Source organism: Ammodytes marinus (genome assembly GCF_949987685.1).
Source record: "Ammodytes marinus genome assembly, chromosome: 21".
NCBI classification, from domain to species: Eukaryota; Metazoa; Chordata; class Actinopteri; order Uranoscopiformes; family Ammodytidae; genus Ammodytes; species Ammodytes marinus.
Window position 1 is genome coordinate 15,208,086 of NC_137225.1, and position 25,304 is coordinate 15,233,389.

The window sequence follows — 25,304 nt, forward strand, 5'->3', positions numbered from 1 at the left end:
CTCAGCCCTGCCCAGCTCAGCGGAACTGACACAGTGACACGGACACTCTGACCGCTCTCTCCTCTTCAGTAAGTGCATGCAGTCTTTATTGGATTAAAAAAACGGAAGAAAAAAAAACTGCTTACGAGTGCATGGCATGTTAATATAATGTTTATACTCCCGATACAGTGTCGCAGCTAGTGAGCTTTGCGCAGTTGCCTTTGGGTTAGTAGAATGTTCATGTTTATTACAAGCTGGAGAGTGCGCAGCAATGTGCTGCCGTAGCATTAGCCTAGATGTCGGCACTTTATTTCAATTTACTGAATCTAAATGTTAGACATTGTCAAATAAAATCAAAATATGCATTGAAGTCAACCAACTAAGGAAATTAACACAAACCTTTTACATGCGGCATACGCGGTGACGTAATTTAATCAAACTGGAGGGCTAAATATAGAAAAACGGTTCTTCACTGTATGAATGCATGCTTTGTAAGAGGGAGAACTTTTTACAAAACACATTTGATGATTTAATTTGCGCCGTGATGGCTGTCAGAGCCAGTTGGAGGTCATAGCCTACTTGAACCATCTCATTCAGCGCATCACTGCACACAGCGTGCCGGAAACGGGCTTCATTGTTGCCATAGCAATAAGAGGGCTTGTCCCTGTACGGGACGGCATCCAGGGACCACACCCTTCCCTGCTACAGCCTCCAGAGATGCGCTGCAAGGGGAGACAGGTGCTGGAAAGACACTAAAGATGGCATTTCATCAGACATGGAGATGGTTTATGACAATGCTTTAATACAACAGATTAGTTAAATAGGAAAAAGTAACTGAAAATCATTTTAGTTATTTTGCATTCAACTGGGGTAGATTACAAAGTAGGCTTAGTCTCTTAAACAATCTCATATAGGCCTGACAAACTAAACACTACTCCTCCAACATGTATATGGTAACATTAGGAGGAAGTTATTTTATGTGTATTGAGTGTTCTGTCAGTTTATTACAGAGTAGTGATATGTCTGCCTCATGTGCACTCTTTGTCCTCTTCAGGGCTACCATACCCTTACATATATCAGAGTGTTGTGAGAGCTGCCATGGCGAACAGAGGGCCCAGCTATGGACTGAGCCGAGAGGTGCAGGAGAAGATCGAGCAGAAGTACGACCAGGACCTGGAGCAGCGTTTGGTGGACTGGATGGTGGCACAGTGCGGGGGAAACCTGGAGAGGCCGCAGGCGGGCAGAGAGAACTTCCAGAAATGGCTTATGGATGGGACCGTGAGTGGCTGCAGAACCTGTACTTAAAAATAGAGTTAGGCCTACTGATGAATTATTTAAGTTACAATAAAAGAGATTTTATCAGCCCTGTTGGGATTTAAATAGCCCATTAAGTTTTTTTTTAAAGAGTAAAAAGTGAAATAATAAACCAGATTTACGTACCCAGTTATATTTGAAAGCATAAGTTAACAGTGAAAGTATTGATTCCTTATATTTGGTTGTTATCTTCACTACCCGCTGAAAATGGGAACCAATCTGTTATAGTCCATGGTTCTCATTCAAAGAATTTCTTACCGAGTTATTCTGTAGCCTTTTATGGGAAATGGTCGCCACACTGAAAATGCTCTGCACTATGAGACGTCATTAACAACCAATTATGAAATGCACTCTGCACAGTGCTGCATTGCCTTCTTGCCTGACATTCTAGCTGAATAATGTTCATTGAGGGAAGTCCATCAAAGAGGACCGGCTGGGAATTTCTGCACCAGCAAGTGACTCAACAGACTTTTCACTGACTCTAACATTGTAAATGGTATCGGCTTTCACAGTGACATTCAAATGCATTTCTATACCCCGTATCTTGAGGCATGACAATAGTTATTCATGGACATTTTTTGGATCGCTGGCAGAAGTATAAATTGACAAGGGAAGATGAAATACATAGATGACACCAAAATAAATATTAATTATGGCATTTAAGCATGGCAGAAACCTTTTTTTTAATCCCTCTTTTGCCTTTTTGTTGGCAGTTTAATACATTTATTTTCTTCTCCTTTCTCCCAGATCCTCTGTAGGCTCATCAACAGCCTTTATCCGAGGGGGAAGGAGCCCATCAAGAAGATTCCTGATACGCAGATGGCCTTCAAACAAATGGAGAAGATCTCTCAGTTCCTGCAAGCCGCTGAAGCTTACGGAGTCACAACCACTGACATATTCCAAACCGTGGACCTCTGGGAAGGTGATTCTACCTCTTGTTACTTACCCTCCATCCGCTGCTGGAGTCGTATACGTTTATTTAACTGATTTCTTGCCATTTTAAGCAGCGTCATGACAACATTGTCCCTCTGCTTTGGCTCTAGGAAAGGACATGGCAGCAGTGCAAAGAACTCTTATGGCTCTCGGGAGCTTGGCAGTCACTAAGGACGACGGTCATTACAGAGGTGACCGAGACTGGTTTCACAGGTAAATATAAAAAGCTTCACATTTTCAGACAGCTGGTGCTTGATGTTGTTGGAGCTCACCTTCTTTACTGTTGTGCATGGTGTACAGAAAGGCCCAGGGGTATCGGCGAGAGTTCAGCCAAGAGCAGCTCCGCCAAGGCCAGAACTTGATCGGCCTGCAGATGGGCAGCAACCGTGGGGCTTCTCAATCCGGAATGACGGGCTACGGTATGCACCGTCAGATCATGTAGACAACTCCCGAGCTAACCTTGCTCCCACCGCTTCCTTATGTTCAACTAACACCACACACAAGTTGTATCCACATATTCTCCATATCCTTTGTAGCACCTGCCATGTTTAACCTCAATTTCCCTGGAACTGCTGCTTTCCCAAACAGTGTTTTTATCTAATAAAATGATGTCAATTGCTCCTTCTCCTTGCTCGCTCCTGCTTTCTGTGTTGTTCCCTCTCCAGCTGTGTTTCCTAACTTTCCATGTCCAATTATTACTTTGTGGAACTCTAAGCCTTTCAACATCAATTTGGTATAACAGAGAATTAAAGATAAGATTAAAATCGCTATACAAAACAAGCCATCAGTGTTATATACATCTTAAATCGGAAATACTGTAAGCCACTGTTCCAGCATGTTTTATTATATTTATTGGTATTTATTTCTGTGTATGCTTTTCCTCATTTTGAGATGATCTGTTACTGTGTAATTATTTAGCCTTAAACCTAATGTAACTCAATGACTGACGATGTCTCTGCTATCTTGTCCGAAGACTTGTTGCAGTATCCTATGTAACCAAATCAACCTCACGTTGTGCCTGGTTATGGGACTACAGAGACCCGGTCCTGTTATATTAGCCTCAAATTTATAAATGAGTTTCATTCTTTCTGAGCCATGCCCTTGTTATTTGCTTGTTATATATTGCTGTATCACTTTCCATGACGTTTTCATTTTTAGGTCCAAGTAAGTAAATTGTGCCGTAGCCAACATGTATGACAGTGACATTTCAATTTCTGGTGCCAGGTAAAGACATTGCTTGAATGTGCACTTTTATGTATTGCCATGTTTATATTTTTGAATATATTTATATCTGGGGGCTTGTTAGAAGAATTATTGAAAAAAATAAAGTATGTGAAGTGAACATATATTTGTGTCAGTCTGTGTAACACAAGCTGTGTATCTTTATAGCTGTGTATGCTGTGTGCTCAGAGTTTTTTTTTTCTTATCTTGGTTTTATGTTGCAGCTCCGCCCTTGCGCCCCTCCCTCCCGTCTCTGCTCGCTAAACACAATCTAATAAAGTGGCAGCAGCCCCGGCATAATGATTAGGAAGCCGGTTACCCTCCAGTATAGCCATGATTCAAGCCTGTTTGCAAGAAAACCTTTGCCTTGTTGAGTGACTTTAAGTAAGATATTAAAGCCCAAACTGGTTCAGTGTTGTTTAATAGCTGATCTTCCTTTGTGCAGGGTGTCTAAAATGCCATACATATTTGTCTAAAACCCTATATTGTATTGTTCATTGGTAATAGTAGTGGTTCTTTATTTCATTTATATAGCTTTTACCAGTCTATGGGAATTCAGTAATCAAATGTCAGCTCTAAACATGGTTACCACTAAAATCACTTTGGCATCTAGATAACATCTGAGCTAACATCACTTTCATTAAGATAAGAAGAAACATTTTGGTTAGTCATTCTAGTGAGGTTGGGTTGGCCTTTGAACCACAAATGTCAGTGATCCAGTTTATGGGGTCAATTGTTACTGGCTATTTGCATTTTGAAGAGCACATGAGAAAAAGCATGCATGAATTAACATGAGTGCTATTAACATCCAATGACTACACAGAGCCCATTACAGAGCTGTCCTTTAAATCTCGGATTTAAAAAAAACATCTAATATTATTCAAAATCGTCCACACCCGATGCCATTTATTTTATTGCTCAATAAATAATAAGATAGTACCATGCACATGTGTAGTGACAGCGATTAATCATTTGCTTAAGGTTACTGTGCTGTTTATTTCACTCTACAAGAACGCAACATGTGTCAAACTATGTGGCTTTTTGCACGTCTGACCCGCACATACACTCTGCTTATTATTAGCCCCAACTAGACTATAGAAGAATCTCAGGGGCACAGGTGATGTGTAACTGACAGACTCAATAAGTAAGCCAAAAACAGAGTCAGCCCAATGGAATGGCTGTGAGGCCTGGTGTCACTCTTTGACCAAAGTTCTTGTCCAACAGCTAATGTTTTCTTTGGGCTGTGTCCTGGTTTTCTTTTCTTCCACTGGACTCCTCTTGAGTGTGCATTTTAGAAGACAATTTGAAGAGTCGTTTACTGTATGCCTGTTTGAGTCACACTATGAGGCGAACTATCCACTGGCTTGAGCTTATTTCCGTGTAAAAGTTTTTGCATAGTTGAATATTTGATTTTTTAAGACAGGTGCATCAGTTACAATGTTGCAGATGAGGTTTAGAGTTCTTCTCCTGCTCCTTCTATTGGCGGTCAGGTGCGTTTCACAGGAAGAAACCCGAAACAAAGGCTGTGTTTGTGGACACCCTGGGATACCAGGGGACCCTGGACACAATGGGACACCTGGCAGAGACGGCCGTGATGGGCTCAGAGGTGATAAAGGTGATCGAGGTAAGTTCAGAAGAATAAAGCATCTTCTTTAGAACTATGCAAGTTGTACTCTATGGCTTGCACTTCAACTTCACTTTGTGATAATAATGAATGACTCTTCTATCAAAAGGTGAATTAGGCCTTGTTGGACGAGCAGGCAATGATGGCCACAAAGGGGACAAAGGGGAAATTGGTATGTATTTTCAGAATGAACTGCAATACTGAAATATGAAAAGGTACCTGTCTTGAAATATTAATCTACTTTAACCAGCTTTGTACACTTTATTCGCACATTCTTTATCATATAAAGAATGTGCGAATGTCTAGCTAATATGTATGTACTGAATAGCAAGCAATGGCCTTTAAAAGGATACTTAAGTTTATTTGTGTGCTTGTCATATACAGGTGCAGTTGGCCCCACAGCGCTCAAAGGAAAAAGGGGAGATAATGGAGATCGGGGGCCTCCAGGGAAAATGGGGCCCCAGGGAGTCCAAGGGCCCATTGGCCTGAAGGGAAATAAGGGAGAGCTCGGGCTGCCTGGACCCCAAGGACATAAAGGGGATTTGGGGCCTCACGGTCCAGAGGGCTCCAAGGGGGATACTGGTCTGAGAGGTGACAGAGGCATTCAGGGACCCCAGGGGCCCACCGGCAGGCCAGGGCCTAAGGGGGACATGGGTGTTCCAGGCCACAAAGGCAATGTTGGCTACCGTGGAGACAGGGGACTGCAAGGGGAGACGGGTGATAAGGGTGAAAAGGGAGACGCAATGGTTATCTCTAAAAGTGCCTTCTCTGTGGGACTCACAACGCTCACAAAACTCCCACCAGCTACCGGACCGATACGGTTTGACAAGATTATTTACAATCAGCTCAACCACTACGATCCAAGAACGGGAAGGTTCACTTGCTCTGCAGCCGGAGCCTATTTCTTCACCTACCACATCACCGTCTTCTCCAGAAACGTCAAGGTGGCTCTCATGAAGAACGACCAAAAGATCATCCACACCACAGACACCTACCAGAGCAGCGAGGATCAGGCAGCAGGGGGCGCTGTGCTGCACCTGAACGTGGGAGACAAAGTGTGGCTGCAGGTGATCGGAGGAGAGCTCTTCAATGGGCTCTTTGCTGATGAAGATGATGACACTACTTTCTCTGGATTCTTAATATTTGGGACTTAAACAAGGCATTACTACTTTTATGGTGGTGTCAAAAATGTTGTCAACTTCCTGAATAAAAATCAGCCTCCCTCTAAACTTGAGTTGATTGTACAATGCATTGTGCTAGCAGTGAAATGTAACCTAGTACATTTACTCAACTATCTAAGTAAACATTTGTAAGTTAATATTGCCCTTTTAATGCTGCTTCTCCTCCATTAGATTTCAGAATTAAACATACACTTTACTCCACTTAATTATTGGACTACTATAGCGGATTTTATATGCACAACTATAGCAGGCTTATAAAATACAACTCATTGTTATAACATAACTACCCAGTTATTTAAGTGGTTCAAACCAGCTCTACTGTGTTTTTGTAATATAACTATATTATAGCCTAACTATATAATTATGTAATATAAGTAACATTCAGAGGGAAATATTCTGCATTTGCAAGTATTTATTTTAAGATACTTTGAGTAGGCTACATCTTGCTGATGAAACTATACTTTATTATTGTACACTGTTGTATTGCTACTTTCACCGAAGTAATCTGAATTTTTATTTATTACAAGGTAAGATCAATAAAACTTCAGGATCTTGAAAATGTAATTCTGCTATGGCCTTCAGCATCAACCTGTAAATCATTTAAAAAAAAACTTTATACCAATTATATGAAAGCATTTTTATCAGATATAACAATAACCTGAACATTGAGGAGGGTGTTTTTCTTCTACTCTGTTTGATGTGTTATGATAAGCATTCCTGTTTCTTCCTCTGGTATTTGGGGATGGGCATGCAAAACAGAAATACCTTAGTGTTTAATTGTCTTGGGATGACACAGAGATATGGCACGAGGAAGACGGCGCAGCACCAACTGGAAGGTCTAGTCTTTTTTTGTCTTCAGAGGAGTGCAGGAAGTAAGGCGCGTCAGGTCCATTGTCTTTTCTTTTCTTTTTTCTTCAATGAACAGCGTTCCACCGTGGGCGCGGTTTTGAGGTCTTCGACTGATCTACCGACTCGTGATTGGCTGTCAGCAGAATGGTCACTCTGCGGTCAACCAGTAACCTCGATCGTAACCTCGCGGAGCTCCGCCCCTTGCAAACACTGCAACAAGTGCATTATAATGATGCTCGGGAACCCAGTATTCCAAGAAAGACTTCTTTTAACTGCAACCAACAGGGAAATTACGAGCTTTTCTTGACCAATTTAGAAAATTATCGGATGAGTCAGAATTTATTTTATGCACCTGTTTGACTACCATGTGGTTTTGCCTCTCGGTGAAACCATAAATTAAAAGACTGAAGATCTTGCGCAATTAAGAACAAGTTTATCAGTGAGCTCGTGAGCTAGCTACAGATGCTAGCCCGGTGTCTTTGAAGAAGTCAGCCAGTCGTTTGTCTCAATATGTCGCGGGGTGACTAGTTAGCGAGGGGGGCAGCGCACTTGTGGGTTTTTTTTTTGTACCCGACATGTTTTCACGAGAGGACTTGGAGTGCGAGGCAGCGAGCGGTTGGACCTCAGAGAAACCGAGGCTGTTTCACTATGGCTAAAACAACAAAAACAGCTGCTCTGTTGATGTGAGACAAAAAGGTCAGCAGGACATCAGCGACTATGAGCAGGGTGAGCAAAAGTTTTCTGTGTTCTCCAGCTATCTTAACTGCGCAACGACTGCTAACTCAACACATACACTGTGTAATAAAATAATTCCCTTTTTTAATTATTTATATCATTCGTAGGTGGATCATATTACAGTTGCATTGATTCCCCAATCCTGTGCCTTTGGTTGAAATGGGACTAGAGGGGGTTATTGTAGTGCATTACAGCCCTGGTTGTTATAGTGATGTGGGAGATGCCAGGCTGTGCAGGGAGTTGGGTGAAGGAGGGAAAGTGGGAGGCACTAACTACAAAGAGCTTTATGGCCGAAGAAAGTTAATTAATGCAGAAATAAATAAGCAGTATGGCCCCGAGTTCTTCATGAGCTTAGAAAAAGTACTGAGTTTAATCGCCTTTCATAGCTGGCTCCTTGTTTTCAGAGTCTGCTTCATTCTTTGCGTGTACCAACTTAGCTCCGCTTGTTGTAGTCATCACTTAAGTTTACTCACAGTAAAGTGAACAAACTTGTTCTAACGGCTCCCCCAGATAGTCTACATTTTTATACGTCACTCATTTATATGCCATTCATTGTTAAAGGACAAAGTTCTCTCTGTTTTATAGAGGGTATATAAAATCAATATCAGTTTACTAGGACACTTTCTATTTGATAGATACATTTGTATTTCTCACAAGACACTTTCTTCCTGTAGTTTATTAACTTATTCTGCATTTGTTTCCTTCTTTTTGCCCTTAAGTCCACAGAATGAAAAAGTAATTTCATTTTGCAGTGACTGCTGCTTTTAGACCTGGAGCACAAGCTATTTCCAAGCTCACGAACAAACCAACAGGGAAACATGTTTAATATTGTCTCAGATCTACATAATAGGAGATTTGAGCTCATGATAAGCTTCCTGTTGTCATGGTATTTTCTTTGAAGGTTGATAGAGCAGCCTTTTGGTTATTGTTGCACCGCTGTCAGGTTACACTGTTGACTATTGATAGAGAGGTTCAGTGTTGTTTTGTCCTCTCTAAGCCTTGTGCACTGAAGTATTAGATTTCTGTCTGTCTGTCTGTCTGTCTCTATGACAGTCCACAGAAGATGAGTAAGTGGCTGCCTGTGTGAGAGTGAAGACACTCCCTGGTTTGGCCTGACCTGTACCTGACTCTACTTCCCACGCTCTATAGAAAAGGGGCGTGGCATCTCACAATCTCATTCTTTCTATCAGATCAAAAAACCAGGAACCAGGTCATGGCCAAAATATGAAACTTTAACCAAGAAACAAACTGAACCGGAAGCATGTGTGCTCACCTGATCCATGTCGGTCGGTCTTAGTGCCACGAGATAAACAAAGAAGTGACATAATTCTTATGCACACTGTTGATGAAGTTAAACCTCCTACGAAGAACTTTTCAATGTTAACATGAGTCGAATTTTTACTCTGATGGTCACATAAGAGCAAACGAGACCGTCAGTAAAACGCTCTTTTCATATAGTTATTATTAATGCCTTTGCACGGGTCTGATTTCCCCCTGAACTTAACTTAGAAAAAACTATTTACGGCAGGCAGACTGGAAAAGCCTGTGTTTCCTGTACCATACTTAATCAAAATTTAATCTGAATGTTCCTCACTAGCTACGTTAAATCTTATTATGTAGAGTGCAAACAAGCCAAGTTGGCCCCTGCTGTCCAGTCCTGGTGTGCTGTTAACAATGTTTTGGTGTCACACTCGGTCTGTGCTGAATGGCCTAGTTGTCGCCCTGATTAGGGTATCATGTGTAGATGAAACTAGTCCTGAACACAGACTGGTAAAGCTCCACTAAGCAGATTATTACTTTTGTGGAAGATGGAATAGGCTATAGGCACACACACAAACCCTTACACAGTAGATTTTCTTCATAGTTTTTTTGTTCAGAATCAGGCTATGAGGTCGGCTAACAAGCATCAAGGATTAAAAGGTTTTAATAGTGATTAAAATATTTAATACTGCACATTGTCAAGTGTTTCTTAATCTTTCCCGATGCTGATACTTCCAGAAACGCGAATGCATTCAGTTGAAAGTCAAAATACAGTGAACTTTTTCTCTAGTAGCGAACATATGTTCATTTTACATTTCACAAAAGTTACACTAACTGATTTAAGATAATCAGCCAATCTGTTACACGCTCTGTGGCGTTGTTTGAGGACAACCTATGAGGACGTCTTCCTCACACAGCTGTAACTCATTGAGACAAATAGACGACTGACAGCTTACAGGGGAATGGTGCACATTGCTCCAGGGGGATTCTGTCCGTCTTGGAGTTAAGCCACAGAATGGAAAACGACAGAAAAGCTTACTTTCCCTCCATCCACCCTGTCTGGTTGTCTTCCATTATAATGCTTGCTTCATTTTGGCCTAATAAGTTTTATGTTATCCTCAGGCAATGCAAAGCTCTGCAGAGGTGAACTATGGGTAGGAGGTCACCTATCACTATACGCATCTATGACTCCTTACATAACCGCAAGGGTTTTCTAGCCAAACAGGAAGGGGAGTCAATGATTGATATGCCTTCCTCCCCGCTCAGTCCTGCACTATGAGAGAGAGGATGCTTTGCCTAATTGTGCATGTGTTTTTGGAGCGCATTCCTTTCGCCCTTGTGTATGTTTTGTGTACAGAATATGGGTGCATGTTCATCCTGGACTCCGGGAGTCTAATCTTGGGATGGCTCCAGCTGGTTTGCCATGTGCGTGGGGGGGTGACTCCTCCCTGAGCTCTTAATTAACTCTGGACCAAGAGCCCCAAAGCAACGCTCCCATCCACCATTAAGCAGCAGTGACGCTGGTGCAGGCAGAGCAAAGATGATATAGGAAAGTTCATCATGGTAGAAGTCATCTGCATTCACAGAGAGTGGGGCGTGATATAGACATAAGTAAATCGTCTGTTGCGATATTCCTAGCTGAAGACATTGAGGTAGTAAATAATTTTTTACATTTATATTTTTTTATTGATGGTTTTTGTTATGTTATATTGTTCAGAAATGGGTCATTATGTCTTTGCATCCAAGATATTTCTGTAATGTGTGTGTTTGTGGACAGTATAAAAATACAGAGTTTTAAGTACAAAGCAGTACACTAGCTTTAATATTTTATCACTGCCCAACTTTTCACAATTGGAAAATAAACTGCAAATGTCAGTGCTGAAATTTTGTAAAATTGGTATTAATAGAAAATACACAGACTGAGCAATCAAGTTTCTCTTCAAGGGACATTAATGCTAACATGAAAGACTGGCATTGAGAGTGATGCATTCAGTTAAGATTAATATTCTCTTAATGAATAGTTAAACAATACAATAACTAGGTTCCTGCAGTATGGAACGTGGCACATACGACAATGTTTTAAGTCTGTGTTGTCTTTTTGTGAAATATAAGTCACCACCTGCAGCAGCTTGGTTCTTACTAACAGCTCTGCCAAGAATCAGTGGAATCCAACTGGCCTGTGACTTTGGCTCCAAGTGCAGTGAGAAGGCAGAAAGGTGTTGAAGGATAGCCCAGTTGGTTAAATGGCTGATAGAATGCCGTGAGCGTTACAAACATAAACAAGCTGCTCCAGCTGCAGGAATTCCTTTTCCTATCTCCTATCTTTCTGCTTGGAAAAAATAATTGATCTCGCCAAGTTTTCCAGTTGCCGGTCAGCGTGATTCTTTGGTGGGTGAAGACGGGAAAGTACAAGTAGACAATTCAGCTTAGCTTTGAAAGCAGCACATTGTTGGAGAGGAGTGTTTACTGTCTGTCAGCAGCGGTGCTTGGCAGCGGTGGCTCTGTGTTTACGTAAGTGTTTAGTGTGATGGAGGGAGCTGCTTGTAGTGACAGCAGATTCCACAGAGAAAGCCCATCTGCTGCTCAACACGCACAGGGACGGGAGGTATGGGAACGTTCCAGGATCCCGGCAACTCCCTGCATGCATGTGCACATACATAGCAGTCAGAGGAAGCAACACTGCCTTCAAAGCTAAAAGAAATGCATTTTGTTTGTGTTAGGACTGACTGACGCTAAAAATGTAACTCCTGACTTGGATAATAATGACAAAATATGGTGTATTGACTATTATCTGTTAAAAGACCGGTATCTCTGTATTTGGATATAGAGTTGAACTACACTCAACAAAAATATAAACGCAACACTTTTGTTTTTGCCCCCATTTTTCATGAGATGGACTTAAAGATCTAAAATTCATTCCAGATACACAATTGTACCATTTCTCTCAAACATTGTTCACAAATCTGTCTAAATGTGTGATAGTGAGCACTTCTGCTTTGCTGAGATAATCCATCCCACCTCACAGGTGTGCCACATCAAGATGCTGATCTGACATCATGATTAGTGCACAGGTGTGCCTTAGACTGTCCACAATAAAAGGCCACCCTGAAATGTGCAGTTTTGTCTCACAGCAAAATGCCACAGATGCCACAAGCATTGAGGGAGCGTGCAATTGGCATGCTGACAGCAGGAATGTCAACCAGATCTGTTGCTCGTGCATTGAATGTTCATTTCTCCACCATAAGCCGTCTCCAGCAACTTCGCACAGCCATTGAAGAGGAGTGGACCAACATTCCACAGGCCACAATTGACAATCTGATAAACTCTATGCAAAGAAGATGTGTTGCACTGCATGAGGCAAATGGTGGTCACACCAGATACTGACTGGTTCTGAGTCCCCAGACCCCCAATAAAGCAAAACAATGCACATTTCAGAGTGGCCTTTTATTGTGGACAGTCTAAGGCACACCTGTGCACTAATCATGATGTCAGATCAGCATCTTGATGTGGCACACCTGTGAGGTGGGATGGATTATCTCAGCAAAGCAGAAGTGCTCACTATCACACATTTAGACAGATTTGTGAACAATGTTTGAGAGAAATGGTACAATTGTGTATCTGGAATGAATTTTAGATCTTTAAGTCCATCTCATGAAAAATGGGAGCAAAAAAAAAAGTGTTGCGCTTATATTTTTGTTGAGTGTATGTCACTGATTTGAAGACCACACAATCTTGCACCACACCATCATCTTATCATCTAAGATGTGATCTGGAGAGACCAGGGCAATTTATTGCATTAATCACAATGGATTAGCAAGTTTCATTGCTTAGTCATGCTCACAAAGCCCCACTTCAAAGGCCCAGCTGCAATAGCCACTGCCCTGACTTACCCACACACACTCGCATAATGTGAACTAAGAACAACTCTACCCCAACCTGGGCCTCAGCTCTCCTTGGACATTGAAATACAGCACCAAAAACAAATGCACGCAGTGTTCTAGGTCTTACACTGTGCACACTGAGGGATATTCAGCTTTGGGGTCATCTGTTTGTCTCCTTTCTTCCTCTCTTACATACAAAAACGTGTACACATTGTACTGTAAACATGCAACAGTTAAAACTTGTGCTCCCATCCACTTAAGTCTACTGTATGTACTTTACCTGCTAGTGTTCTCTTCAGCAGTATTTTTTTTTACTGCTTTACCTTAGGGAAAAAATAACTTTGTTATACTTAGTTTTTTTTTCAGCACATTGACTCTCTAGTTACCTCCGGATCAGTTTCAGCTCTGATCAGTGATCAGCTAATTTATTTACCACCGCTCATTCTTCTCAAATGTATCATGCAAAGATCCCTAAGATATATCTCTGTTTGGTTTTGCAGGCAGAACAGGAGGACAGGGTCTTGTCCACAAGCGAAGACCCTCTTCCGTGCCTCCACAACTCCAGAGCTGACCCGCTGATCCGGAGCCGGCCCCTTAGTGACATATACCCATTCAACAGTCATGCTGACAGAAATGCAGTCCCATATCTGCTGTCTGGATGTGGCGCCCAAGTACAGCCTGTGATTGCGGGTACTGATGAAAACAAATTGAATGGCATCAACTCCTCCGCCTGGTCCAACCCTGTTATAGGTGAACCTGAGGGGAAGCCTCAGTCCTCAAGGATTATGAAGCTTTTCTCTAACTCAAGGAAGGGCCCCGTCCCTGCTCCCAGTCCAACTACTGACAGCTCCAGCTCTACCAACAGCAGTGACAGCAACACTGGCCCCCAGTCCTGGGCAGGACTGTCTGGACTGGCTGTTGTGGACTCCTTCAAAAAGCTCCGCTCTTCTGTCCTCCAGGGCATACAGAGTAGAGGGGCAATCGCTCACAATGGAGACGACGTCCCTTCGTCTAATCAGGAAAGGGCTAATGGCACGGTTGTGGCCAATGTTGACACTGGTCTAGATGATGCAACAAACCATGTAAAGTTTGCAGAAAGATACGGTGTGTCCAATGGAAACTTTACTAGCCAAACGTTGGCTGTAATTTGCCAACCTGGATCGGATATTGAAGACGTCGATGATGACGAAAATGATGAAGGAGATGGTCTGACGCGCAACACTCGATTCTCCAGGAGCATCAGGAGAGCGTACGGAGCAGGACGCATCTCTTTACTGGACACGGCCAATGGAAGACTAGCAGGAAGAAGCACAAATGAAGCTAAGGACAGGCAGAAACCACAACAGTCATCTGATGTGAATGCCCAGACGGAGAACAAGAACGAGGGCACAAATTTCAAGGTGCTGAGCAGACTGAGCAAAAGCGCGGATAATCTTAACATTTTCAAGGCACCTTTCAGACGTAAAGCCCAATCTCCGGGACCTCCTCCTTCGCATCAGGAAAACTCCCAGAGGACTGACACATCAAATGGGACGTCATATTTCAAAAGGGCAGCCAGCACGTCCTCAGTTGACCTCCAGGACCACACGAAGGGCCCCATAAAGAACAAGGCGCCGATGCTGAAGCTAGTCGGCAGCAGCATGACTGACCTGACTGTCCGACGGCGGCCATGTCCCTCCCCCAGCCCCACCACTCCATCTCCCATGACACCCCTGAGCCGTATCCACGACGACTACTCCCGCCGTGTGCCTTGCCTAACGACCAGTGAGAGACGGAGACGGCCCTCACCCGTAAGAGCCCGGGTCACGTCTGACGGACAAACCCCTGAATGTGACGTCAGCCCACAGCAGCACCAGGTCCTTATCGGCCCATTTCTTCCAGAGCCCCTAGGGAGAGCGGAGCACACTTCACCTGCTCAGTATGACTCAATGAGTGTAGCCACAACAAGTGGTTATCAACAGGCGGCAGAATGCGACTCGTCTCCACTCCAAAAAGAGCCATCACAACAACAAGAATGCACTGAGGTCAACTTGCTTCCAAATGAGGTAAGGGAGAAGCTCATATGCGTAATGATAACAACAGGGGCCTGATGTGTAATAATTAAATTGTCTTAGAACATACTGTGTATTTCTCCCTGCTTAAAGGTGCAGTGTGTAATGTAGGAATATTTTGTCGTCATCTGGTTAAAGTTCTAGATAGCAACGCTCCATCTCTACTCCTATTTGGAGAATTAACATAAGCTACGGTTGCCTTCAAGGAGAATAAGCTAGTTACTAAAGATGGCATCTCCTACCACTGCCTACAAGTCCTTCCATCGCAGCAAGTGATGAGGTGAAGATGTATCTAGTTATTTAATCTATAGTACATCTTTGTCCTCCAGCAGGAGCATTTCAAGCGGACAACCACCATATACAGTGTATATAAAAAAAAGCTTATAAGGCCATTAGTTGGTCAATTGTGTGCAGGTGATAGTATATTATGTTAAAAATAACTTTTATTTTCAAGCGATTTATACACTCATTTAAACATAAATAATATAATACTCAATTTCTACCAAGTCTGTTCTGAAAAATGCACATACTGCACCTTTTAATGGCACATGATATAGAATAGAATAGAATATCTTTATTGTCATTGTAACAGGTACAAAGAAATTAAGTGCAGTCCTTGTAAAGTGCAAAACATCTGTCATGAGAAAATGATTTCTCTCATTACAATGTATACATTAATAAATAAATTAAAACTAAATTAAAACTATAAAAATAGTCAACTATAGGCAATAAAAAAAGGAACAGATAAGACACATAGGACATAAGACACACCCAAACAACATCTACATTCATAAATGTGCTTTACACAAATGGTTCACACTATGCCCTAGTCTTAGCAGCATTTAGTGAGGTAATGGCTGTTGGGTAAAAACTGTGTTGTAGTCTGTTTGTTTTTGTTTTCATTGACCGGTATCTCCTGCCTGATGGCAGTAGTTCAAACAGTTTGTGACCAGGGTGTGATGAGTCCTGCAGGATGGAGTGAGTCTTTTTGAGGCAGCGGGAGCTGTGCAGTTCTTGCAGGGAGGGAAGAAGGCAGCCAGTGATCTTCTGCGCTGCCTTTATGACCCCCCCGGAGCCTTTTCCTCTGTGCCACCGTGCAGCTTGCAAAGCAGACACACAGACAGTAGGTCAGGTTGCTCTCTATTGAGCAGCGGTAGAAGGACACCAGCAGTTTTTGGGGGATGTTGTTCCTCCTGAGAACTCTCAGGACGCAGAGTCTCTGCTGGACCTTCTTCACTAGCCCAGTGGTGTTGACGCCCCAGGTCAGGTCCTCCATGATGTTAACTCCCAGGAAGCGGAAGTCAGAGACCCTCTCCACACAGACCCCGCCTATCAGCAGCGGCTGGATGGCCGTCTTCTTCCTCCTATAATCCACAACAAGCTCCTTGGTCTTTGTAGTGTTGAGGAGCAAGTTGTTGGCACTGCACTTCCCCACCAAGCGCTCCACCTCGTCTCTGTAGTGGGTCTCATCCCCCCTTGAGATGAGCCCCACTACTGTGGTGTCGTCGGCGAATTTGACGAAGGTGTTGCTGTGGTGGGCGGGAGTGCAGTCGTGGGTGTAGAGGGTATAGAGCAGAGGACTCAGCACGCAGCCCTGCAGGGAGCCAGTGCTGAGGCTGAGGGCAGTGGAGGTGTGGGGCCCACTCTTACCCTCTGTTAAAAAGTCCTTAATCCAAAGGCAGGTGGAGTGTGGTATTCCAATGTCTGACAGTTTGAGCACCAGTCTGTGTGGTAGGATGGTATTAAAAGCAGAGCTAAAATCCATGAAGAGCAGCCGAGCATAGCTCCCCTGCTGCTCCAGGTGGGACAGTGCAGCATGGAGGGCTGTGGCCACAGCGTCCTCAGTGGACCTATTAGCCCTGTAGGCAAACTGGTGTGGATCAAAGGAGGGGGGGATGAACGACATGATGTGACTACGAACCAGTTTTTCAAAGCACTTCATCACCACCGGGGTGAGTGCTACTGGCCGGTAGTCATTGAGGGTGGTGATATTTGTTTTTTTGGGCAGGGGGACTATGGTGGAGGACTTCAGGCAGGATGGGACAGTGGCTGGGAGAGTGACTGGTTAAAGATCTTTGTAAAGATATTCTGATGCGATGCAGTACGTGTGTAAAACAATGATTACATCATGCTAGAGTGTTATCTGCTCGATAACTGCTTGCAGATGGAGTATCTAAAAGCTAAAAAAAAAAAAGCTGCAGCTAAAAGAGCACAAGGCTGCTAAGTGTTAAGTGTAAGTGCACACAATCACACATTAGCTGCTCCTTTGTCATTGACTTAAAAATCAAGAGATTACAAGCTTTCTGTGAAGTTTCAAAGAGGAAGGAAGCCCTCAAAGATGGGAGAAACACTGAATGTCTTCCTGTCTTATCTTAGAACAGCGGAATCTTTAATGGATGCCAATCTATCAGGTGACTGGCATTGACCCTTGTCCCCACAGCTTTGAGAAGTGATGATATAAAGGGATCTTTGAATCTGGCGTGATTCTAACCAACTCAGATAGGTTCTAATGTTAGTGTGAGACCTGTCAGAGCTCGGAAGCTAAAAAGAACGCGCTGTGATCGTGTGCCCAAATTCCATTCAGGTGTCGAATAAATAAAGATGGAGGCGTTCCTTACTGTCCTCTTCCTGTCACTGGAGTTTGACATACTGCCTTCTGCTGTAGCAGCAAGGTCACATGCTGAAGCCAGCTGCTCTGTGCTACCAGGCACACTGAAGGAGCACAGTTAATCATTAGGCTTTGTTTATGATTAGTGGCCCTTGCGCAAAAAGCTCCATAGTCCCGTTGCTGTAGGGGGGCGGGCAGCCATGAGTGAATGCTGACTGAAGCTCAGTGGATCAAAGTCCAGCACCATGGACACTGGGCCTCGGTCAGCCGGCAGCACCACCAGGTAGACAGGACCATAAACCAGCTGTTCTAGCAAAAGGGTTTGTGTTTAGGTGTAGGAGGATTTTGCCTCTGATTTCTTTACTTTAGAAATCAAGTGGCTTTCCCTGGCCTCAAAAAAAGGGACTTGGGAATTAGGGACTTGGCCTTCGGGACACAGGCCAGTCTGTGTTTGTGTGTATTTCACAATGGTGCTAGGCCACTGTGTGCCTTTCCAGTGCATACGCCGGGGATCCGACCCGTATCGAGAAAACAAAGAGGTGAGGTATAATATCGCTGGTTGACTAACAGACTTAGAACAACAATTGCCAAATGAGTTACTGTAAAACCAATATTTGAGCTTGCAATACCTGCTGACATACAATGAAAATGTATGATAACAATTAATTGTGGGAATATTTGGGAAATTTCTGTTTGAACTTGATAAGCATGGGGGTTTATTGTGTGTTCAATATATGGAGCAAATCACTGTGAGAACTCCAATACTTTCACATGATAATAAAGTTTCTCACGATGATCCCGATAAAGTTCAAGGGAATAGTTTCAAACGGATTCTTGTCATTCTGCCTAAACGGTTGCTTCAAGTTTGAAACTGTATGACTCGCAGTACCATTTTCCTCTGTTTCTGATTAACAGATGTTCCTTCCAGCAAACATTGTGTCCTCCATCTCTGTAGTCTGTTCATTGCAGGTCATTGGAAAGCGGAGAGTAAATATTAACATTACATGTTTAACTTTTTCCTTTTGATCAATAGGCGACATCAGATCAACAAGAGTCTCAAGCATTTCTCCAAACAGAGGAAGTCTCTCCGATAGCCAGCAGCACCCCTCCTATCTCTCCAACATCCCTCTCTGAGTCGCCCACATCGTCCACTGATGCATCCCCAGCTTCCACAGAAACGTCCTCCGTCAAGCCCAGACGGAGAAGTGGGCGCGCGAGGCCTCGGCCCATTTCCGACTACGGGCATCTCATTTCCAGGAAGCACTACATTCTCGAGGAAGCGGCAGAACTGCGCACTGAAGAAAGGACAGCAAACGCATCATTGCATAAAGACGGCAGTTGCAGTTTTGACGACGCAGGCGCTGGTGGAGAGAGCCCGGAGAGCTGCAGCAGTAATGGAGAGGTTCAAGGCAGGAAGCAGCGACCTGTCTCGGCGTTAGGAGTTGGGGAACTATTTTCTCCTGATGCTGAGGAGAAGGATGACCGCCTTCCTTCTGTAAGACTTTCCTATTACAGTTCAAACCTGCTAGAAGAAGAAAAAAGTGAAAAAGTTGAATTCCCATCTATTGTGTATGAAACTATGAAACTAGAAATTTGTATGTGCACTTTAATTTCAGTCAAATTATTGAATCAAGGTTGCATTTAGGCTAATCTAGTTGCTAATGGGAGATTTCAAACACTGAGATATGTGATTATAAGTATGTTGATACTCGACTCCACCTTGTTGTTTCTAATGTGTTCTAAAGATCACTGTGCATACTCTTCATTGTTAGGAGGAAAAAACTATCTTTTTCCGGCCAATGCCAGCTTTGTGAGTGGTAATTAGTATGTTAGCCTCGCTGTTTTTAAGCAACAGATTTTCACTATGGGAAAACCCAGATAGTGTAAAGGGAACAGATGAGTTTAAAATGACTGCACTCCATTCAGGAAGGAACAAGTGTTCCTCTCAAGAAAGTAAAACACATCTTGTTTAAAATTGTGTTTTAATGGGAACAGATATATAAAAATAATTCTTGATTTATCTCTACTGTTTAAAGCTTATGTTATTGAAAAAGAAAAAAGAAAGGGCAGGATAATTGAATGAGGTATTGGTGGTTTTACTTGACATTGAGTCATTAGGTAGGGGAGAACGGGGTAAGTAAGCACACTTTTTACTCTACTGAGAATTGCTCATCAACTAAACATCTTTCGATGGTCATTCCTACATTACATTGAAGCTTAAAGTGTTGGCTTGAAATGTGTACCCCTCACTTTTTCTATCTTATTGTAATAAAGAAGAAATTAATCATCAAAGACACCCTAACACATTGTGACAATCAATCGGTTGTCATACACTATGGGGTTGTTTTTTTCACAATGTTATCTTAATGGGAATAATCTTGAAAAGAAGGCAAGAAAGCAGAACTAAATTTGAAAATGCAATTGCATTGTCAAGTTGACAAATAGGCCTATATAACTTACTGTAGCCTTGGCAGCTTGTCTAGTTTGGTATGCACTGGGTTGTTTCACAGACAGCGCCTTCTGGTTCCGAGATATAACGATTGTGACAACCAACCCGTGTGACAAATTACCCCGTTCTCCCCTATGTTAACTCTTGTTGTCCTTTCTGCAGCCCCTGTCACGGCCACCCATCCCCTCCCACCAGGTGCCCCCCTACAGAGCCGTGTCGGCCAGGTTCCGCCCGTCCACCCTCTCCCAGAGCACGCCCATCGGACTGGACCGCGTTGGACGGCGCAGGCTGCACAGAGTGCTCAGCGGTGAGAACTGGGGTTGTTGTCGATCTCATATTTTAGTTCCGTGGGAAAGCCGAGTCTGGGAATGTCATTAATTGTGTTGGAGGAAAGTGTTGGCGTGGAGCCAGGTGTGGGTGTGCCTGCATCTGGGGCTTGTTTTCTGGATTGTTTTAAATCATCTCTCTTCAATTTTTCTAAACTCTGTACGTGTGTTGCAGATGGTGTGTCGGAGTGCTCGGCAACACTTGATGACAGTGTAAGTGAGGAGGAAGAGGGCAGCTTTGACGAGCTCTCTGACGTCACGCCCTACCTTCAGCCCGGGGTGGAGCTCTCTGTGCTCAACGAGGTGAGGCTGAGGAGGGGAACATGTCACGTTGCAACACTCCCAAACATCTGCTCTGAGAAGTGTATTGAATTTATGATGCACCGTTTATCTGGTTGTAAACACGCCAAGTTCAAATGTTTTCGTGTTTGTGTTTTCAAGATGTTTGGCTGTGGTTCAGCAGAACAGACAACCACTGCAGTGTACATAAAATCTAGACATAGTAATCTTAAATGTTAGACATGGGCTTAGCCTGCATGTAATTGTATCTTTATCTTATCCGTGTGTGTGTGTGGTATTCAGTGGATAAGCTGTGGCCACACGGTGTGTGCTGAGGCTCTCTGGGACCATGTGACCATGGAGGAGCAGGAGCTGGCCTTCAAAGCGGGAGATGTTATCCGTGTGCTGGAGGCCTCTCATCAGGACTGGTGGTGGGGCAGGGGGCCTGACAGGGAGGCCTGGTTCCCCTCCACCTTTGTCAGGGTAAGTGGACTTCCTGACCTGTGTGTCTTTGACACATGTTTGCTCTCCAGCAGCACAGAAAAGACTGGCAAACTGGCTTAGCTCCAAACAAACCTCACTGGCCCTCTTAACACTGTGTGAGGAAGGGTTCAAACCTCAGTGGTTCAACTGGTTTCTGTGGAGACCAGAGTTGATTGACAGTTGAGTCTTAATTAGGCAGGTTGTGGGTAACCATGGTGAGTTGATTTGATTGGCAGATGGGCGTCTGCTGTGTAATTGCTTGTAGCTGTATCAATGTTTCCGAACACGGGAGCTTGTTCAACATGGTGTTACCGTAGTGATGAGCCTTTTGTAGTTCATTTTTGTAGTAGTTTTTATTCTCCTTTTTTTAAATTGTTAATTTTGTTTATTAGATTCACCAGGGTCCATACTTGTTTAGTCAGTTTGATTAGTGCGGTGACTAAATATGTTGTGGGGAACTAATCCTGGCTAGAATTTAGCCATTAGCCAATCGACAAAACAGGATTTGAATGCTGCTCAGGAGTTCTCATTGCTTGTTCTGGATGTTTCAGGTGCGAGTGAACCAGGAGGACTCCAGTGCAGGAAGTGTGGAGAGTGTAGCGGACCAAGAAGATCCAACTCCCCGGGACACACACAGCGCTGAGCACAAGGAGCAGATGAGAACCAATGTGGTTCAGGAAATCATGAATACTGAACGCATCTACATCAAGCACCTAAAAGACATCTGTGAGGTACGCGTCTCAACATTTTGATTTCAAATAAACATGATTGACTTATCTGAAGCAGTCCTACATTCTAACAATTTGCAACTTTTTGAATTATTTTGAATAAGCTACATTTGTATTTTAAGAAATGACTAGTTATTAAAACTTACAGGCCTCTTATCCTTAAATGTTTATCTCCATCATCCAGTGCCTCCTGTTGGCCAGTATTTGAACTGACTTCATACCATCTGCCAGCATAGTCTGCTTACTGTTTCTTTTGTAACTTTCAGGGTTACATCCGTCAGTGCCGTAAACACCCGGACATGTTCACAGAGTTGCAGTTGAAGACCATCTTCAGCAACATAGAGGATATCTACAAATTTCAGAGGCAGTTTCTCAGAGACCTGGAGAATAAGTACAACAAAGACCAACCACATCTCAGTGAAATAGGCTCTTGTTTTCTCTTGCAGGTAATGACCACACACACACACACAGAACACCTTCCACAATTCCCTTTATCACTGTGTAACTCATGATTCAGTATCTCTATCTTTTCATTGAATGTTTCTCTTATTTTTTTTTCTTAAGGAAGAGGGCTTCTCTATTTACTCAGACTACTGTAACACCCATCCAGCAGCCTGTGCTGAGCTGCAGCGCCTCATGAAGTCGGGCAAATATAAACATTTCTTTGAGGCGTGCCGGCTCCTCCAACAGATGATCAACATTTCAATAGCTGGTTTCTTGCTCACACCTGTCCAGAAGATCTGTAAATACCCCCTACAGCTGGGAGAGCTGCTCAAGTACACCCCAAAAGACCACAGGTACTCCTCAGGAAATGTATAACACCAGTACATACACTGCTCTTTTGCTACTTGCACAGGTCGTAGGGTCACATAATGTCCTGACACCCGAGTCGATGAAGCTTGTCTCCTGTAGCAACAAGCTACAGTGATACTTAAAGTATGTATACAGCCTAGCATCAGCTCACATTAACCCATTCAATAACGATTAAAGATCCATTCATTCATTAGATCATCTTGACTTAGTCATTAACAAAATGTTCATAAACATTTTACGTTCTTTAGTGGTTCCTGATGATCCTGTTGGTTTGATAACTAACTTTCTGTGATTGAGATTAAAGCAGTGTGTTACTGTAAATGGAAATGTCCTTTCTATCAATTTAATGCCGTAAGATGGACCCAGTACTCATTGTTCCTTTTGATTTCTTTCAGCGACTACAGCGGTGTGAGCAAAGCGTATGACGCTATGAAGAATGTGGCCAGTCTGATAAATGAGAGGAAAAGAAGGCTAGAAAGTATCGACACCATTGCTCACTGGCAGGTGGCCATTTTACACTGGGAGGTGATGATTACTAATCAATATTCTTCCTAGTTTTACTCTGCTCCTAACGGGAGCATAAAGGTTGTTGCAAACCAAAGCTGGTTGAATATGTTTTCTAAATCTTTGGACTTTGTGATTTGTACACAGGGAACCGACGTGCTGGAACGCAGCTCAGAGCTGATCCACTCTGGTGAACTGACTCGAGTTGTCCGACAAGGCAAAATGCATCAGCGCAGCTTCTTCCTGTTTGACCACCAGCTGATCTTGTGTAAGAAAGACGTCTTGCGCAGAGACCTGCTGCACTACCGTGAGCGGCTGGACATGGACAACACAGAGGTGCTGGACGTGGCTGACGGGCGGGACACAGACCTGGGCCTGACCCTGAAGAATGCTCTCCGCCTGCGCAACGCCTCCACCCTGGAGTTTCTATGTATGCTGTGCTGTAGAAAGGCCCAGGACAAGCAGAGGTGGTTACAGGCCTTTGCCAAGGAGAGAAACAGAGTCAAGGAAGACCAAGAGATGGGTGAGTCGTGCTGAATACCTTCCAGTTATAACGCCAAACAGCTACTGTGGGTAGATGTCAAAGTCGAACAGGGTAAAAAGATTGTTGGACCAAGAGGGTGGTGGAAAATATTCTGACCTGAAGGTGTGTGTGTGTGTGTGTGTGTGTGTGTGTGTGTGTGTGTGTGTGTGTGTGTGTGTGTGTGTGTGTGTGTGTGTGTGTGTGTGTGTGTGTGTGTGTGTGTGTGTGTGTGTGTGTGTGTGTGTGTGTGTGTGTGTGTGTGTGTGTGTGTGTGTGTGTGTGTGTGTGTGTGTGTGTGTGTGTGTGTGTCTTGGCAGGAATGGAGATCAGTGGAGAACAAAGAAAACAGGCCATAGTTAATGCCCGAAGAGCCAAACAGGGGAAGAACAAAAGTAAGAAAATATGTTTCTTCATGCCATTGAGCCACTGTTAATTTAAATTAGCTCTCATTTTCAATTAAATGTTGTCTTTGTTTGTTCTGCCTGTTCACCTTTTTAGGCATGAGTTACGCTGGATCTGTCCCACCACACCACCAAAACCTCCACCCACTTCACCAGCGTCACGTCACCATTCCAACCAGCGTGCCTCAGCAGCAGGTCTTTTCACTGGCCGAGCCCCAAAAACGAAAGCCTTACCACCTGTTGTACAGCATCACCCGCAATGCCTTTTTCAAGAAATGAGACTTTGCTCCCACGTAATTTTTTCCCCCTTCCTGTGCCTGATTGGAGCATGCCTGAACCGTCCTGAAGACTCAAAAAAAAAACTTTATTTTTTTCCCTGTAACTTCCTGCCAGTGAATGTAATATCAAGACTTTTTTTGTGTGTGTGTGCCTTGTCTTTATCCATGTTTGTTTTGTTGCATGTTTAAGTTCAGTGCCTACAATTTGCAAAGGGCTTTGACTTAAGTGTTAAAATACTGTCTGTTTTGTTGGTGTGTTAAAGATGCTGCTCATTTAAGAGACCCCCCCCCCCTCTTATTTGTTCCAGCTGAAGGATTTTTTATGTTAATTATGACAACGATGTGTATACTGATTTTATGTTGAAAACATGGTTTGCGTTTATTTCACAAAGGCTGGACCCTTTTTTTTTCTCCTTTTCTGTCTGTCAATTCTAACCACAAAACAGCCAGAGGATATATTAACTGACACCTTCACCCTCCTTGTTAACAATGTAAATAAAACTCTTGTACAAACATACCTAACGAGAATGTTTTCACTTCAAACTAATTCTATTTGCTTATGCAGCTCACCTCTTTTTTTATTTTTATTTATTTTTTGCCAATACAGACTTTAATATAAATTCATGTGAATTTAATAGAAGTTAATGATTGAAACATTAGCTGTACGACTGGAGGAGGAACAATACCGTCAGTGAGCTCCCTGTTGGTCCACTGCTCGAGCTGAAGGATCTGGTTTCACACACCTGTCCACTATGCATTCAAACCGTATGTCGTGTTGGTCGCTACACAGTTAGTGTGTCCACTGCTGTTTTGTAATAAGCAGTTTTTGTTCTGGAGTGGAAAAAGAGAATGGATCTTAAAAACCGGAAATCAGGAATTAGATG

At 43.3% G+C, this 25,304-nt stretch overlaps 3 protein-coding genes across 3 annotated transcripts; all 3 read left to right on the top strand.

The window, feature by feature from the left end:
• The first annotated feature begins 1,074 nt into the window (after positions 1–1,074).
• On the top strand, positions 1,075–2,693 carry tagln3b (transgelin 3b). Its single transcript, XM_080049848.1, has 4 exons — positions 1,075–1,257; positions 2,041–2,215; positions 2,337–2,439; positions 2,527–2,693. Exons 1-4 carry the CDS (start codon positions 1,078–1,080, stop codon positions 2,666–2,668), a joined length of 600 nt encoding a protein of 199 aa, XP_079905974.1. The 5' UTR covers positions 1,075–1,077; the 3' UTR covers positions 2,669–2,693.
• Positions 2,694–4,884: 2,191 nt separating this feature from the next.
• c1qtnf9 (C1q and TNF related 9) lies at positions 4,885–6,225 on the top strand (the record flags this gene model as incomplete). The annotated part of the gene is made up of 3 exons (XM_080049847.1): positions 4,885–5,071; positions 5,181–5,243; positions 5,456–6,225. 3 exons carry the CDS (start codon positions 4,885–4,887, stop codon positions 6,223–6,225), a joined length of 1,020 nt encoding a protein of 339 aa, XP_079905973.1.
• A 1,041-nt stretch (positions 6,226–7,266) lies between these two features.
• On the top strand, positions 7,267–25,302 carry spata13 (spermatogenesis associated 13). The gene is made up of 13 exons (XM_080049770.1): positions 7,267–7,827; positions 13,478–15,022; positions 18,670–19,131; positions 20,248–20,392; positions 20,587–20,714; positions 20,994–21,173; positions 21,725–21,904; positions 22,168–22,347; positions 22,466–22,698; positions 23,110–23,239; positions 23,366–23,741; positions 24,059–24,133; positions 24,240–25,302. The coding sequence occupies exons 1-13, from the start codon at positions 7,819–7,821 to the stop codon at positions 24,419–24,421; spliced, it is 3,825 nt and encodes a 1,274-aa protein (XP_079905896.1). The 5' UTR covers positions 7,267–7,818; the 3' UTR covers positions 24,422–25,302.
• The last annotated feature ends 2 nt before the right edge of the window (positions 25,303–25,304 follow it).

Excerpts from the sequence above, each read along its gene's own strand:
- tagln3b (XM_080049848.1), top strand. The coding sequence starts at position 1,078 with ATGGCGAACAGAGGGCCCAGCTATGGACTGAGCCGAGAGGTGCAGGAG. Across the intron at positions 1,258-2,040 it reads AATGGCTTATGGATGGGACC|ATCCTCTGTAGGCTCATCAA; the intron begins GTGAGTGGCTGC and ends CCTTTCTCCCAG. Across the intron at positions 2,440-2,526 it reads GACCGAGACTGGTTTCACAG|AAAGGCCCAGGGGTATCGGC; the intron begins GTAAATATAAAA and ends CATGGTGTACAG.
- spata13 (XM_080049770.1), top strand. Across the intron at positions 20,393-20,586 it reads GCTGCACAGAGTGCTCAGCG|ATGGTGTGTCGGAGTGCTCG; the intron begins GTGAGAACTGGG and ends CGTGTGTTGCAG. Across the intron at positions 21,174-21,724 it reads TCCCCTCCACCTTTGTCAGG|GTGCGAGTGAACCAGGAGGA; the intron begins GTAAGTGGACTT and ends TGGATGTTTCAG.